Source organism: Mytilus californianus, unplaced genomic scaffold (genome assembly GCF_021869535.1).
Source record: "Mytilus californianus isolate M0D057914Y unplaced genomic scaffold, xbMytCali1.0.p SCAF_11, whole genome shotgun sequence".
NCBI lineage: Eukaryota > Metazoa > Mollusca > Bivalvia > Mytilida > Mytilidae > Mytilus > Mytilus californianus.
Window position 1 is genome coordinate 11,830,148 of NW_026262593.1, and position 18,556 is coordinate 11,848,703.

The window sequence follows — 18,556 nt, forward strand, 5'->3', positions numbered from 1 at the left end:
GCCAATGAGAAAACTTACACCAGAGACCAAATGATGCAGATGTTAACAACTATAGGTCTCTGTACAGCCTTCAACAGTTGAATCAGAACTCCAAAGATAACATTGTATTTATCATGTTTATTCAATGGGACAATTCATGTTGCAATAAATTAAATATTCAATTGAACAGGTACTGATTCTTGGGAAAGGTTTTATTTCCTTTGTTACGTAAAGTAAGAGATGAATTCAAATTGTAACTTGTAAAAACAATTTGGCCTATTTAATTATTTTGACAGGGCATTGAGTGTTGGATTATAAGCACAGGAACTATTGATAAGTTATTCTGGATTTTATTGGAAAGCTCTCCTAATTTACTTTGGTGAAATTGATTTATACAGCAAAATGTTTCTAAATATAGCTCTAAAATGAAAAATGATATATATATCAGATTAGAAATAGACAACTGTTGACTTTGTCTACCATTTTGAGTGGTCTGGGGAGTTCACATGACCTAATAAAGATATGATTTATGGAGAAATATATTACTATAGAAATATTATATAATTGATAACCACATGATGGTTCTGAAGGAGATTTATTCAGTTTCCGCTGGAACTCCATTGATTATTTTCAGTGATCTGAAAAGTTCTAGTGACCTAATACAGAGATGATATATGGAGAAAAATATAACTATAGAAAGGTTATTTATTTAGTGACCTACTGACAATCACTGAATGTCCAGTAGCTTTGTTGATTATTTCTGTGGGTTAAGACCCTTAGTTGGAAACTTTTATTTTTAAATGTTGAGGTTAAATTTTTCTCTCATTGTCCATTATAAGGCAGATATGATTCATATATAAAAACGATGGGTAAGGTTGTCCTGCGAAAGAATGTTCTGTGCTTGTGATTCGGTCCTGGTCCTGATTCTATTCAGATATGATTCATTTATAAAACTTTCATAGGTTTCAAATTACTGGATAGTTGCTGAATACAGAGTCATCCAGTTCTTAAATTTCCCAAAAAAGTAAAAAATTTCCAGACTAATTAAATTTCCCAAAAAAGTAAAAAAAATTCCAGACAATTAGTCAGCTGTTTAGTGGGTCATTTTAATAACCCTATGAGATTTAAATCTTTAAATTTTAATTTGTACATTTTAACTTCCTATTAAAATTCACCATAATTTGACCATAAGTAGGTTTCTTTACCTAAACATTATCTATTTTGTAAAAACAATTGACAAGTAAGACTAAAAAAGAATACATTTTAATGTATTGATTCGCCTTGAACCAAAGTAGCAAAATGTGAGACATGAGGCTGTAAATAAACGATGGATGGTGTAAACAATGTAACACTGGTATATTTTTGACAGTAGACTTATCTTGTATACAGATGCCTTCTGTTCTGAAGTGTCCATCTGGCATACATCTGTTGTCCTACACCTCATTAGATCACCTGGTCTAAAAGGTCTGACAGGTTCATCTTAACTTAACCTTATTTTCATTGACCATTGATAATGATAAGTTTATGTGGTACTTGTAGTTAGACTTGATCTTAAAGGTTCAACATAAATTTTCATCATTAAAAGCAGTAAGCTGAGATATTTAGACATCTATATATAGCTAAGATCTTGCTGTGATAAATGTTTACCTGTGTCAACTGCTCAAAAGCTGACAATATTCCCATAAGATGTAAGTGGAACCATTTGCATGACTTAAAGTTATGATATAACTCATTAAAAATTCTATAAGTGTTACTCTTTGGCCTAAGAATTGTAAAACAAGAAAATTCAATGGCATTGAAGATACATTATTTCCTCATATGGTCTTCACTGTGAATGTTAATTTAAAAGGTAAGTGAATGCTTACTCAAAGTTTATTTAAGGTAAGAACCTGGCATTTCTTCATGAGATATAAATTATATACAACTGAAATATTGTGTTGTGATAAGGTGACATATCTTCCTGAGATGTGGCATGATTTCCCATGAGACAACTATTCACCAGATTCTTTGTAATCTATATATAAATAAGGAGATGTGGTATGATTGCCCATGAGACAACTAGCCACCAGATTCAATGTAATCTATATATAAATAAGGAGATGTGGTGTGATTGCCCATGAGACAACTAGCCACCAGATTCTTTGAAATATATATAAAAATAAGGAAATGTGGTATGATTGCCCATGAGACAACTATCCTGCAGATTCTTTGTAATCTATATAAAAATAAGGAGATGTGGTATGATTGCCCATGAGACAACTATCCTGCAGATTCTTTGTAATCTATATATAAATAAGGAGATGTAGTATGATTGCCCATGAGACAACTATCCACTAGATTCTTTGTAATCTATATAAAAATAAGGAGATGTGGTATGATTGCCAATGAAACAACTATCCTGAGCAGACTCCAAATGATGTAAATCTATAGGTCACCCTTCTGCCTTCAATAATTAGCAAAACACAAACTGACTTGTTTAGCTTTAAAAGACCAAGCCTGAGTGACATGACAAAATATGAAACAATTCAAACGACCAGATTTATGACAAAACAATCAACAGAAAACATGTTGGGAGACAGCAACAAACGACAAACACTGAATTATAGGCTCCTGACTTGGGACAGGCTCATACAGAATGAGGTTACATGGATTGGTCAATCTGATTACAGCTTCGATTACAAGGATCTGACAACACTCCTACTTTCTGTTCTGATAAATTTGATTATCATTATGACAAAACCCAAGGATCCCAAAGGTTTGTTAAAATAGAAAGAAGAATGGAGCGTAGTCAGATCCATGTTAGAATAGAAAGTAGAATGGAGTGTATTCAGATCCATGTTAAAATAGAAAGTAGAATGGAGTGTATTCAGATCCATGTTAAAATAGAAAGTAGAATGGAGCGTATTCAGATCCATGTTAAAATAGAAAGTAGAATGGAGCGTATTCAGATCCATGTTAAAATAGAAAGTAGAATGGAGCTTATTCAGATCCATGTTAAAATAGAAAGATCCATGTTAAAATAGAAAGTAGAATGGAGCTTATTCAGATCCATGTTAAAATAGAAAGTAGAGTGGAGTGTATTCAGATCCATGTTAAAATAGAAAGTAGAATGGAGCTTATTCAGATCCATGTTAAAATAGAAAGTAGAATGGAGTGTATTCAGATCCATGTTAAAATAGAAAGTAGAATGGAGCGTATTCAGATCCATGTTAAAGTAGAATGGAGCTTATTCAGATCCATGTTAAAATAGAAAGATCCATGTTAAAATAGAAAGTAGAAGAGCTTATTCAGATCCATGTTAAAATAGAAAGTAGAATGGAGTGTATTCAGATCCATGTTAAAATAGAAAGTAGAATGGAGCTTATTCAGATCCATGTTAAAATAGAAAATAGAATGAAGTGTATTCAGGTCCATGTAAGCAAAGCGTGGATCTGTATTTTAATCTGGTTGCCAAGTGGTCTAAGTAGTCAAACTACTTTATCACTAGCCAGTCAATACTGAGGTTGTGAGTTCGAATCTCGCACTTGGCAGGTGTGTTCAATTTCAATCTTATTTAACTAGGATTGTCAGTTTTCCTACCGAAGGTCATGGTTCTTTCCAGGTACTCCGGCTTCCTCCACAAATATAAATTGACCGTCACGAAATAGCACAATAGTGATGAAAGTGGAGTTAAACAACAATCAATCTGTATTTTAATCGGATTGATGGATGGTAGAATTTTGATGACTGTTAAAACATTTTTTACATATTTCCTTTTTTTCTTTAAATCTGTTATAAAAAAGCATGAAAATAAATCAAATTTAATGTTAAAACAAAAAACCAATCCTGCAATGAAAGTCTATTATCTTAGGAAAAGTTGAATTTATGATTAAAAATCAGAAGTTTATGACTTAGCTAGTGAAACTGTTAACAAATAATTTCTTTATTATTCTGGTTATTGTTTCCTTAGTTTCACTAGATTCCAGAATATTCCAACTCATAAAGTTTAGCCTTTGTAGTGTCTGGACTTCCTGCTTTATTTACACATCCTATATAGATAGTTCCTGTTGTAGACAGAGCAAGGGAGTATGGACCTAAGATTCCCATGTCACGGAGATTGTAGTAGGTAATATTTTGTCCTTGGTCAGTCAGTATATGCAATAAATGATTGCTCACATCTGTAACAACAATATTATCTGACGGTGTTGTTATTATTTCTATAGGTTTAAAGGGTTTCTCCCCTGTGTTGACATCAGGGTGACCAGTGTAAGTCCCTAGTATGTCTCCTCCTGGTGATATCACTACCACTCTACCGATGCCATTGTTATTTGAATGATCCACCACACAGATGTTACCATTACTGGTACTGGTTATATGTGCAGGCAAACTAAATGAACGTTTGTTATGTTTGTCATGTTCATATTCTTTTAGCTGTTTTCCTTCCTGATTCATTACCACCACTACACGTCTTCCTGTGGCAGAGTATGGCTTTCCTCCAGAATAGGCTCCTATGATGACTTTGTGATCACTGGTCACATGGATACAGGTTGGATCCAATGGTGTTCCATCATACCTGGAATCGGTTATCTGTCCTGTCATGGTGTTGATTAGTTTTAGTTTAGTCTCATCTGTTGTAACAAGAATGTTATTTGAATGAGTTTTTGCTATTCCATATATTTTAGTATTTAAACTTGTTATTACTTCAGTTCTATTATCTCTAAGTTTGACATGTTGTAACTTTGATCTGACACTATCCCCCATCCACATAGAACCATCAAAACATACTGCTAAATGGTGAATATGAGTAAGATCTGTTGTATATTCTTTGAATATTTCAAACTTAATCTTACTTTGTTGTTTTGGCTTCATTTCTACTTTGCCTTTATTGTAGTCTTCTTCTTCTATTAACTCATGTCCATTATGAACTTTGGCTACACACTTTACACAGATAAATGTTTTGCAGGTTTGACAGAAAAGGCAGCATGCCTGTCCTGTATGGTTTTCACACTTAATTTCACTGAAAGTGACATGTTTTCCTATATTCTTTATATCTGTTATCTGATGATCTTTAGCAGTCTTTAAGTGAACTCTGTCCATACATTCACAGCACATTAAGAGTTCACAATCAATGCATTTGAATTCAATCTTATTTTGACCTTTGCATATCTCACATCCTACTGGAATTTGTCCTTTTTGTAAAGAACTTGCAAAGGCCATTAAAAAATTTTAAGATGTCTGACTTTGATACTTCCTTGTCTGTTTGCCTCTCATCACCGTCTGACTTCATACTTCCTTTTCTACTTCACTATTTATAAAATCACAGCACATTAAGAGTTCACAATCAATGCATTTGAATTGGATCTTATTTTGACCTTTGCACAGCTCACATCCTACTGGAATTTGTCCTTTTTGTAAAGAACTTGCTATTTGAATTTTCCTTTTTATACGACCGCAAAAATTGTGGTCGTATATTGGTATGACGTTGATGTCGTCGTCCGAAGACACATTGGTTTTTTCGCACAATAACTTTAGTTTAAGTGAATGGATCTCTATAAAATTTTACCATAAGGTTAAATACCACAAAAGGAAGGTTGGGATTGATTTTGGGGGTTATGGTACCAACAGTTAAGGAAAAGTGGCTAAAAAGGGGCCAAAAATAAGCATTTTTGTAACTTCCAGACAATAACTTGTGTTTAAGTGTATGAATCTCTCTGAAATTATACCACAAGTTTACATACCACAAAGGGATGGTTATGATTGGCTTTGGGGGATTATGGCTCAAACCCTTTAGGAATTAGGGGCAAAAAAGGGGAAAAAACAAGGGTTTCCTGGTTAATGGACAATTTAAAAGCAGTGTAAGGGAGGTAATCCAAAAACAAAATTGTACAATGTTGTACAATGTTGGATTACCTCCCTTTCACTGCTTTTAATTTATCTATTTAAGACTTTTATGATGGATTTAAATGGGTAATTATGGTTGCAAACTCCATTAGTTATTTGAATTGGGATTATGACCATATCTTGAGGGAAAGAAATTTTTTTTTTTGAAAAGGGGGGGGGGGGCAATTTTTTCAGCGTATTCAGATCCAAGTTAAAATAGAAAGTAGAATGGAGTATATTCAGATCCGTCATTCTGTCATTCGGCAACAAACCATTATACGGACTTTGATAAATTGTTGAAAATCACAGTTATGCAGACTTTTTTTTGCTCACCTGGCCCAAAGGACCAAGTGAGCTTTTCTCATCACTTGGCGTCCATCGTCCATTAACTTTTACATAAATCTTCTTCTCTGAAACTACTGGGCCAAAGTTAACCAAACATGGCCACAATCATCATTGAGGTATTTAGTTTTAAAAATGTGTACGACAACCTGGCCCGCCAACCAAGATGGCCACCATGGCTAAAAATAGAACAAAGAGGTAAAATGTAGATTTTGGCTTATATCTCTGAAACCAAAGCATTTAGAGCAAATCTGACGGGGTAAAATTGTTCATCAGGTCAAGATCTATCTGCCCTGAAAGTTTCAGACAAATCAGACAACCCATTGTTGGGTTGCGGCCCATGAATTGTTAAGTTTAAGAAAATTTTGCAGTTTTTATACGACCGCAAAAATTAAAAATTTTTTGGTCGTATATTGGTATGACGTTGGCGTCGGTGTCGTCCGAAGACACATTGGTTTTCGCACTCTAACTTTAGTTTAAGTGAATGATCTCCATGAAATTTTACCATAAGGTTCAATACCACGAAAGGAAGGTTGGGATTGATTTTGGGGGTTATGGTACCAACAGTTAAGGAATTAGGGGCCAAAAAGGGGCCAAAAATAAGCATTTTTGTAACTTCCAGACAATAACTTGTGTGTAAGTGTATGGATCTCTCTGACATTGTACCACAAGGTTCCATATCACAAAGGGAAGGCTGTAATTGATTTTGGGGGTAATTGCCTCAAAATTTTAGGAATTAGGGGCCAAAAAAGGGGCAAAAAACAAGCATTTTTCTAGTTTCATGACAATAACTTGTGTGTAAGTGTTTGGATATTTCTGAAATTGTACTACAAGGTTCCATATCACAAAGGGAAAGCTGGAATTGAGTTTGGGGGTAATTGCCCGAAACGTTTAGGAATTGGGGGCCAAAAAGGGGCCAAAAATAAGCATTTTTCTAGTTTCCATACAATAACTTGTGTTCAAGAGTATGGATCTCTCTGAAATTGTACTGCAAGGTACCATACCACAAAGGGAAGGCTGGTATTGAGTTTCGGGGTGATGAATCATAAGGGGGTTCAAAAAATTTGGGGGGGGGGATTTTTTTTTTTCTTTTTTTTTCTTTTTTTCCTTTTTTTTTCTTTTAAAATTTTCCATTTTAAGTTGGTTATTTCTGATTAATATTTAAAAGCAAATAATAATGATATGGTAGGAGATACACACCAAACAGGATGTGTAAATTATTATATAATAAGTATTGTGCAATAGCAAGAAATTTTCAATTGCACAGTATTGCACAATAGCAAGAAATCTTCAATTGCACAGTATTGCGCAATAGCAAGAAATCTTCAATTGCACAGTATTGCGCAATAGCAAGAAATATCAAATAGCACAATATTGCGCAATAGCAAGAAATTGTCAATTGTACAGTATTGCACAATAGCAAGAAATATTCAATTGCACAGTATTGTGCAAAAGAAGATACTTCGTATAAATTGCTTATTTCTTGATCAATTTCAATGGGGTTTTATTCTTGAATTCTTGGGGTTCTTAAATATGCTGAATCTAACCGTGTATTTAGTTTTTGGATTTTGGGCCCCGTTTTTAAATTGGTCCACATTGAGGTCCAAAGGGTCCAAAATTTAACTTTGTTTGATTTCATCAAAAAATTGAATTATTGGGGTTCTTTGATATGCCGAATCTAACCGTGTATTTAGATTCTTAATTTTTGGTTCCGTTTTCAAATTGGTCTACATTAAAGTCCAAAGGGTCCAAAATTAAACTTAGTTTGATTTTAACAAAAATTGAATTTTTAGGGTTCTTTGATATGCTGAATCTAAACATGTATTTAGATTTTTGATTATGGGCCCAGTTTTCAAGTTGGTCCAAATCGGGGTCCAAAATTAAACTTTGTTTGATTTCAACAAAAATTGAATATATGGGGTTCTTTGATATGCTGAATCTAACCATGTATTTAGATTTTTGATTTTTGGGCCCCGTTATCAACTTTGTCCACATTGAGGTCATAATTATAGGGTCCAAAATTAAACTTTGTTTGATTTCATCAAAAATTGAATTCTTGGGGTTCTTTGATATGCTGAATCTAACCATGTATTTAGATTTTGGATATTGGACCATAATAGGTGAATGTCCAATTTAAAATTTTTAAGTTCTTAGACCACATTCATTCTGTGTCAGAAACCTATGCTGTGTCAAATATTTAATCACAATCCAAATTCAGAGCTGTATCAAGCTTGAATGTTGTGTCCATACTTGCCCCAACTGTTCAGGGTTCGACCTCTGCGGTCGTATCAAGCTGCGCCCTGCGGAGCATTTTATTGGTTATTATCTTCAATATTATTATAGATAGAGATAAACTGTAAACAGCAATAATGTACAGCAAAATAAGATCTACAAATAAGTCAACATGACTAAAATGGTCAATTGACCCCTTAAGGAGTTATTGCCCTTTATAGTCATTTTTTAACAATTTTTTGTAAATTTTTGTAATCTTTTACAAAAATCTTCTCCTCTGAAACTACTGAGACAAATTTAACCAAACTTGGCCACAATCATCATTAGGGTATCTAGTTTAAAAAAATTTCTGATGACCCCGCCTGCCAACCAACATGGCCGCCATGGCTAAAAATAGAACATAGGAGTAAAATGCAGATTTGGGCTTATATCTCATAAACTAAAGCATTTAGAGCAAATCTGACAAGAGGTAAATTGTGCTTCAGGTTAATATCTATGCCTGAAAATTTTCAGACAAATCAGACAACCAGTAGTTGGGTTGCTGCTCCTGAATTTGTAATTTTAAGGAAATTTTGCAGTTTTGGTTATTATCTTGAATATTATTATAGATAGAGATAAACTGTAAACAGCAATAATGTTCAGCAAAGTAAGATCTACAAATAAGTCAACATGACCAAAATGGTCAATTGACCCCATGAGGAGTTATTGCTTTTTATAGTCATTTTTTAACAATTTTTTGTAAATTTTTGTAATCTTTTACAAAATCTTCTCCTCTGAAACTACTAAGACAAATTTAACCAAACTTGGCCACAATCAATATTAGGGTATCTAGTTTAAAAAATTTGTCTGATAACCCCGTCTACCAACCAAGATGGTCGACATGGCTAAAAATAGAACATTATATATAGTGGTAAAATGCAAGTTTTGTCTATTATTTTTTGAACTGTTATAAATAGAGAAAATCTGAAAGGAGCAAAAATGTTCAGAATAATGAGCTCTACCAATTGTCCATACACGTCAAAACTGTTAGACAAATTCTTATAGGAGTTATTGCCCATAAATGACAAATTTTACCATTTTTTTCATTTTTGCCTATTATCATGAAAACTATGATATTTAGAGAGAAACATTTTTTTTCCGTTAATGTCTTATATGATTTAAATTGTAATAGATAAATAAACACTTTAAATCACAAAAATGATCAGCAAGGCAAGATCTATTAGAAAGTCAAATTTTGCCGATATAGTTAGTAGACTGTCACTCTTCATAGGAGTGATTGACCTTAAATGAGGATTTTTTTAACCCTCTTTTGTACTAGCAAAAACTAAAAAAGATATAGAGAGAGAGACTAAACAGACTAAAAGATCAGTAATACAAGATCAACAAAATAGAGATTTTTGTCATGAAGTCTATTCTCGTCTACAATGTTGGAGAGTGTCCTTTGTTTAATATGCACATAGACCAAGGTGAGCGACACAGGCTCTTTAGAGCCTCTAGTTTCTATACGCCTTCAGATTTTGCGCTGATTTTTTATATGTGAGTCTACCATGATGAGTTACAGATCAAATTTATGTTTCGTTCCAATATGCTGATTTTCATGTCGTTTCAACACATCTTCAGTACATCCACTTCCTGTTTGCTGATAGTTTGAAATTTAACTACTCATTGATCAAGGAAATTTTTCATCAAACTAGTATTGGTCTTGAGAGCTGGATACTATCCATGCATGTTTGTGTCCACATGTGTTGTTGAAATTGCAGATTTTTCAACTTTTTGAGACGGGGCCATTTGTGTCGTTTTGACACATCTAGTTATACATTGTGACTTGGATGGAGAGTTGACTCATTTGCACTCATGCCACATCTTCTTATTTATATGAAATAGAAAGTAGAATGGAGTGTATTCAGATCCATGTAAGCAAAACGTGGACACTAAGGATCTGTATTTTAATCTTGTGGTTAAGTGGTCTAAGTAGTTAAACTACTGTATCACTAACCAGTCAACACTGAGGTTGTGAGTTCGAATCTCGAACTTGGCAGGTGTGCTTAACTTCAATCTTAATTAACTAGGATTGTCAGTTTTCCTACCGAAGGTTGTGGTTCTCTCCGGGTACTCTGGCTTCCTCCACAAATATAAATTGACCATCACGAAATTGCACAATAGTGCTGAAAGTGGCGTTAAACAACAATCAATCAATCAGTCTGTATTTTAATCAGGTTGATGGATGGTAGAATTTCCCTTTGATGACTGTTAAAAGATTTTTTACATATTTCCTTTTTTTCTTTAAATCTGTTATAAAAAAAGCATGAAAATAAATCATATTTAATGTTTATACAAAAAACCAATCCTGCAATGAAAGTCTATTATCTTAGGAAAAGTTGAATTTATGATTAAAAATCAGAAGTTTATGACTTAGCAAGTGAAACTGTTAACAAATAATTTCTTTATTATTCTGGTTATTGTTTCCTTAGTTTCACTAGATTCCAGAATATTCCAACTCATAAAGTTTAGCCTTTGTAGTGTCTGGACTTCCTTTCTCACTAACACATCCGATGTAGATAGTTCCCAATGTAGACAGAGCAAGGGAAGTCATTAGAACCCAGAATAGTCCAACTCATAAAGTTTAGCCTTTGTAGTGTCTGGACTTCCTGCAGCAATAACACATCCTATGAAGATAGTTCCTGATGTAGACAGAGCAAGGGAATATGGAAATAAGATTCCTATGTCACGGAGGTTGTAGAAGGTAATAATTTGTCCTTGGTCAGTCAGTATATGCAATAAATGATTGCTCATATCTGTAACAACAATATTATCTGATGGTGTTGTTAGTATTCCTACAGGTGTAAATGGATCATCCTCTGTGTTGACATCAGGGTGACCAGTATAAGTCCCTAGTATGTCTCCTCCTGGTGATAACACTACCACTCTACCTCTTATAGTATTGTCTAACCAATCCACCACACAGATGTTACCATTACTAATACTGGTTATGTATCTAGGGTAGGTAATTAATCGTTCTTTATGATTGTCATGTTCATATTCCTTTAGTTGTTTTCCTTCCTGATCCATTACTACAACTACACGTCTTCCTGTAACAGGGACTATCTTACCTCTAGTCCAGGCTCCTATGATGACTCTGTGATCACTGGTCACATGGATAGCTCTTGGATACAATGGTTTTACATCATACCTGGAATCTGTTATCTGTCCTGTCATGGGGTTGATTAGTTTTAGTTTAGTCTCACCTGTTGTTACAAGAATGTTATTTGAATGAGTTTTTGTCATATCATAAATCTTAGTATTTAAACTTGTTATTACTTCAGTTCTATCCTCCCTAAGTTTGACATGTTGTAACTTTGATCTGACACTATCCCCCATCCACATAGAACCATCAGAACATACTGCTATAAAGTGAACAGAGGTAAGATCTGTTGTATATTCTTTGAATATTTCAAACTTAATCTTACTTTGCTGTTTTGGCTTCATTTCTACTTTGCCTTTATTGTAGTCTTCTTCTTCTATTAACTCATGTCCATTATGAACTTTGGCTACACATTTTACACAGATAAATGTTTTGCAGGTTTCACAGAAAAGGCAGCATGATTGTCCTTTATGAGTTTCACACATAATTTCACTGAAAATAACATGTTTTCCTATATCCTTTATATCAGTTATCTGATGATCTTTAGCAATCCTTAAGTGAACTCTGTCCCTGCACCCACTGCACATTAAAAGGTTACAGTCCAGACATTTGAATTGGATCTTATTTTGACCTTTGCACAGCTCACATCCTACTGGAATTTGTCCTTTTTGTAAAGAACTTGCTATTACCATTTCAAAAATAATATGTCTGACTTTGATACTTCCTTGTCTGTTTGCCTCTCATCACCATCTGACTTCATATTTCCTTTTCTACTTCACTATTTATGATAGTTTCCGTAGCTATTTGAATTTTACCTTTTTTACATCTACATCTTTAGTAAAATTGCAAACTTTTCAGGGTCTGAATTAATTAGACACATCATAATTAAAAAAGTAATAATCACGCTAGAAACAAGTTCATTTTAAAATTTTCTGTGCTCATAAATGTGTTATTTAAATGAGCACCATAATGGATCACTGATTTAGTACTTGAATGATTTTTAGAGACTATTCTTGAATGCCTCTGCATCCTATATTTTTAAGAGTCTAATGTTGGTAAACTGTTCTAGTCCTTGATTGTATGAGAAAGAAGCTGTATTTTAAAGGGAAAACTCGGCCATGATCAGATAATTAGAGCTCTGAATTATAGCTGTAGGAATCAAATTAATGATAATGGACCTTTAGAAATATTTTGTTTTGCATTTAATATTTCTATGACTATTTGCATGCTATCATTTTTACGTCCATAAGTCTCAAAATTGGTTTCCGTTCTCTAACTTTAGTTTGCCTCAACCAAATGTTAGGAAACTTATACACAATGCTAATTACCACAAAACACAGATCCAGTTTGAATTTTGGTGGCATCACTTTTACCTGTCTAGAGTTATAATGCCCTTTACATATGGAAAATTTGCTGAATTTTTCGTGTCCGTTCTCTAACTTAAGTTTGCCTCAACCAAATGTTATGAATCTTATACAAAATGCTAATTACCACAAAACACAGATCAAGTTGGAAATTTGGTGGCGTCACTTTTACCGTTCTAGAGTTATGCCTCTTTACAAATAAAAAATTGCTGAATTTTTGGTTTCCGTTCTCGAACTTAAGATTGCCTCAAGCAAATGTTATGAAACTCATACACAATGCTTATTACCAAAAAAAATCAAATCAAGAACGAATTTGGATAGAATCACTTTTACCTTTCTTGAGTTATGTCCCTCTATAATGTTATATGCAAGCGGGGGCATCATCTGTGTCCCATGAACACATTCCTCATTTATTTTTTTTATGCCCCCACTGTAGGAGAGGAGGAATTAAGTGTTACCCTTGTCTGTCTGTCTGTCGCATACGTCCCCCAAAATTTGGTTTCCATTCTTTAACTTAAGTTTGTCTCAACCAAGTATTTTAAAACTTATACACAATGCTTATTACCACAAGACACAGATGAAATTCGAAATTGGGTGGCGTCACTTTTACCGTTCATGAGTTCTGCCCCTTTATAAACCTAAAAATTGCTGAATTTTTCGTTTCCATTCTTTAACTTTAGTTTGCCTCAACCAAGTGTTATGAAACTTATACACAATGCTTATTACCACAAAACACAGATAAAGTTTGAAATTGGGTGGCGTCATTTTTACATTCTTGAGTTATGCCTCTTTATAAATGGAAAAATTGCTAAATCTGCTGTTTCTGTTCTCTAACTTTAGTTTGCCTCAACCAAATGTTATGAAATTAATACACAATGCTTATAATCACAAAGCGGTCTTAACCATGTGAATCCTGCATCTGTATGTGGAAGTTGACTCATGCATATTTACAACCGGGGGCATCTGTGGCCCATAGACACATTATCCATTTATTTAAGTTGAATTGAAATATTTATCAAGAGAATAATATTAATGAAAGGTAATAAGTGTGAATATAAAAAGATATGTGGTTACCTAAATGTCCACCTGACTTTTTAGCTCACCTGGCCCAGAGGCTTTTTTTAAACTTGATATTATCAAATGCTGATTTAATGGAAAACTAGGTAAAAATATGATGAGGCTTAAATATTGAAGTATTTTTATTCTTTTGATATGAGATGCAGGTCCTGAAGATAATTGTGTCTATAAAAAAAATCATTTAAGTTATAAAAAACAGTAGGAGGAAAGTAAAGGGGGCAATCAATTTTATTATGTTAAGGAGTTGATTCTGAACAAAAGGGAGAAAACACCTTGGGCAAAAGAAATATTAAGAGAAAAAAAAGACAAGTATACAATACACAACACAGAAAATAAAAGATCAGCAACATGAACTAGCTAAGCTGAAAACTCATTTACAGCAGGTGATCAAAAAGCTGTCTGAAAAATATTAGAGTTACTTCCCTTTTACCACAATATTTCTTTTTATGGCAGTATTTTTTTTGCTATGGATAGTAATTTAATAACATTATTGGTACTAATTTTACTGCACCAGATGCTCATTTTGAAAATTAATGTCTTTCAATTGATGCTCTAGGCCAAAATATTTTGAAAGTCCAATACCTAAAACCGGTAAATCCAAAAAGGACCAAAACTTAAGCAAAACCTTGACAATGAATCAGAGCTATGCATGAGGGAAATGCATCTCTAACTACACAATTATTATACGACCGCAAAAAATTTTATGGTCGTATATTGGTATCACGTCGTCTGAAGACAGTTGGTTTTCGGACAATAACTTTAGTATAATTAGATAGAAATCTATGAAATTTAAACACAAGGTTTATAACCACAAAAAGGTTGGGATTGATTTTGGGGGTTATGGTCCTAACAGTTTAGGAATAAGGGGCCAAAAGGGGGCCCAAATAAGCATTTTTCTAGTTTCCAGACAATAACTTGTGGAATGGTGTATGGATCTCTCTGAAATTATACCACAAGTTTCCATACCACAAAGGGATGGTTAGGATTTGCTTTGGGGGGTTATGGCTCAAACCGTTTAGGAATATGGGGCAAAATATTGGGAAAACAAGGGTTTCATGGTTAATGGACAATTACTTTAGACAATTTAAAAGCAGTGTAAGGGAGGTAATCCAAATACAACATTTTGATTACCTCCCTTACACTGCTTTTAAATTATGTATAAAAAAATGTTGTATTGTCTTGAGATGATTAGCTGTCAATTTATTTTTTCAGAAGTTACTATTAAGGAATATTAATCTTAGCCATGATAATGTATGTCATTTTCTATTTTAAGACTTTTATGATGTATTTAAATAGGTAATTATGGTTGCAAATTGAGATTATGACCATATCTTGAGGGAAAGAATTTTTTTTTTGGGGGGGAGGGTTGGTCAATTCGCAACAGCAAAGTGTATTGCACAAAAGCAAAAAATTGAATATAAAATTCAAATCATATAACCAATTCTAAGTTCTTTGACTACAGTTATTCTGTGTCAGAAGCCTATTATGTGTCAAATATTTAATTACAATCCAAATTCAGACCTGTATCAAGCGCAAATATTGTGTCCATTTTTGCCGCAACTGTTCAGGGTTGGACCTCTGCGGTTGTATCCAGCTGCGCTCGGTGAAGCAATTTATTTTTCATTCAACTAGTTTTCCAGGATGTTGAATTATTTCAATGATGGGTAACAATTTTGTACGAAGGTCATAGTTCTCTCCAGATATTCCTGCTTCCTCCACTGATAAAAAATGGCCAACACTTCAGGCATTATCAGGCCATTAGGTTTTAGAAAATGGCAAAAGCTGATGATACTCAGTCCACTGTATGAGAGTAGGAATGGGGTACCCCACATGAATAATGACGGTAAAATATTTGTTAAAACAACATTAACGATAAACATTTTACTTCATTTGACGCTAAACTTAGCTTCAAAAAGAGATTTGACGAATGACAATAAAAAATTAAGGCTCATTTGATGCTAACAGTAGAAAAAAACAGATGTTTGATGCTTGACAATAAAGGGCATTTTTACCCTCCTGTATTTGAGATTAATTAAATCGCTGTCGGCCTTCCATTCTTTCAGATGTAAAAAGAAAGGTGGTAGTAAGACTGGAACTGTAGCATGATTTATACACTGGGGGGAGGGGGGTCATATTTTCTTTTGGATTGATAAAAAAAGTTTGGGTGCACACGGAATGGTAACAATATAGCAGGAGGGAAAAAGAATGAATAGGTACCTATGGGGACAATCAATAATAGACACTAGTATGAATGGGCCAAAAAGAAAAACAATCAAAAGACAACAGTCCAAAACACACTTCACAGAAACTTCATATTGAACTAATTGAATCTCACCCAAAACCATGGTGAATTCTGGTGATCCAGAAGGATGTGCAATTTCTGCTCCATCAGTGATACCTGTCATGTTTCAGAACATTATTAATATATCATCAATGAGAGCTTACTTGTATTTTTCAGGGGAATTGAAATGAAAATCAGGTAACAGAGGGTGGTAAAGGGTTATTTTCGTGCAACGTGATCGCCGTTTTTTATTTCACGTTCAACGTGTTTTTACTTTTTTATTTAACGTTCAGTCGTGCAAGACAGGTACCTCGTTCAACGTGTTCTGCTTATTTAATTTTACGTGCATCGTGATTTTCAAATGCTTATTTTGCGTGCTCGGTATTTTTCAAATAAAATTCAAATACTTGGCAGGGATCGTCAAGAAATACTTTTTTAAAAGCCGTAAACCATTTACATCATAAATGTGTATCCTAAATCGGGAATAACAAGTAAAACAGAGAGTTTATATATACAAGAAGACAGTGACTCAGTCACAAAAGGTTCACAATTAACAGTCTTTATTTTTCGTGCAACGTTCATGACAGAAATTATTTCACGTTCAACGTGAAATTATGTCTTATTTCACGTTTTTTCCGTGCAAGCACCCCCCCTTTACCACCCTCGTAACAGGGAGCAAAAGTATTCAATTACAGTCCTCTTTATCCACCTACACTTGACAGGGTTAGTGACTCTTACAAAGTCATTTATATTTTGAAAATTAACAGGACATTTGGTAACCTCATTTGTCTTATAATTGCTATAAGCAAAATTTTCTCATATTAAAGTTGCAAATAAAATGTGGTTGATGATCAAAGGTTATTCCTGTACTGGGATACATAAAAGACAAAATATCCACATACTAATACAAGTGAAAAGTGACAAAGGTTATACCTGTACTGGGATACATAAAAGACAAAATATCCACATACTAGTACAAGTGAAAAGTGACAAAGGTTATACCTGTACTGGGATACATAAAAGACAAAATATCTACCTACTTATACAAGTGAAAAGTGACAAATCTTTGTAATGTTTTTATACAAATGATAAATATTTATATTTGTAATACATTTGATTGATTTGAAGATTTAAATGTAAGAATACCAAATGAAATAGAAATAGATAATTTTTGAGGAAAATGCAATGTATATTGAAATTTTGCTTTTCTCTGTCAACAACAGAAGAGTTTTGTTCATTGTTGATGACTGCCGATACTTCAAGTTTGGGTATTAAATGAGGGGTTTGCATTGCAAGACCACAACTACAATTTTTTTGTTCTATATCTTGGGGATTTTTTATTTTATTGATGACAAAGTATCTATGTTTAACATACAAGAAAATAATAATGAATCTTCAAGGGAAAGAATGCAATTAACCCAGTTATATAACTGTTAGACTTGAACAGGTGCTCCAATTAATCATTGGTCTGGTTATTTAAATTTCTGAATGACATAAAAAGAACATTTTATGACAGGTCACCTTGGAGTGAAATTGGATATTTGTAATTCTATATCACTTATCTGATGAACTAGTTAAAACCTAATTTGATTGTGATTTGTTATAAACCTTGCATTCCATGTACTTTACACAAATATTTTATATAAAATATTGGATATGTTCCAAAAGTCGTAACTATAATCCCGACCCCTTTTCCCCTAATGTGACTTACCAAATTAGACCCATTACCGTGTTTGTACTAACATAAGCAACACGACGAATATCACATGTGGAGCAGGATCTGCTTACCCTTCCGGAGCACCTGAGATCACCCCAAGTTTTTGGTGGGGTTCGTGTTTTTTAGTCTTTAGTTTTCTATGTTGTGTTTTGTGTACTATTGTTTGTCTGTTGGTCTTTTTCTTTTTTAGCCATGGCGTTGTCAGTTTATTTTTGACTTGTGAGTTTGAATGTCACCTTTGGTATCTTTCGCCTCTCTTTTGCAGTCTTTACCTGAGATCACATAAAGACCTTCTCAAAACCTCAGCCATATTCTTAACCTGACTTAAATCACATGTAGACCATCACATGTAGACCTTCTATAAACCTCAGCCATTATCTTAATCTGACTTAAATAACATATAGACCTTCTCTAAACCTCAGCCATCATCTTAACCTGACTTAGATCACATATAGACCTTCTTTAAACTTCATTATCTTAACCTGACTTAAATCACATATAGACCTTCTCTAAACCTCAACCAGTATCTTAATCTGACTTAAATCACATATAGACCTTCTCTA

The 18,556-nt window shown here is 33.6% G+C and overlaps 3 protein-coding genes across 4 annotated transcripts in view; 1 reads left to right on the forward strand and 2 right to left on the reverse strand.

Annotated features, from left to right (window-relative positions):
* The window catches only part of LOC127719564 (F-box/WD repeat-containing protein 7-like), a 142,063-nt gene that overhangs the window by 71,668 nt on the left and 51,839 nt on the right, over positions 1-18,556 (forward strand). Inside the window, exon 12 of one of the 2 annotated variants that reach the window (XM_052225785.1) lies at positions 16,454-16,820. The exons of the other annotated variant lie outside the window; for it this stretch is intronic. Within the exon in view, the coding sequence (XP_052081745.1) occupies positions 16,454-16,478 (25 nt within the window). The 3' untranslated portion in view covers positions 16,479-16,820. Of the gene's footprint in view, positions 1-16,453; positions 16,821-18,556 lie in introns of those variants that run through there. 2 annotated transcript variants of the gene reach the window in all.
* On the reverse strand, positions 3,764-5,839 carry LOC127719567 (uncharacterized). The gene has a single exon (XM_052225789.1). It carries the CDS (start codon positions 5,173-5,175, stop codon positions 3,934-3,936), a length of 1,242 nt encoding a protein of 413 aa, XP_052081749.1. The 5' UTR covers positions 5,176-5,839; the 3' UTR covers positions 3,764-3,933.
* LOC127719568 (uncharacterized) lies at positions 10,721-12,446 on the reverse strand. The gene has a single exon (XM_052225790.1). It carries the CDS (start codon positions 12,244-12,246, stop codon positions 11,005-11,007), a length of 1,242 nt encoding a protein of 413 aa, XP_052081750.1. The 5' UTR covers positions 12,247-12,446; the 3' UTR covers positions 10,721-11,004.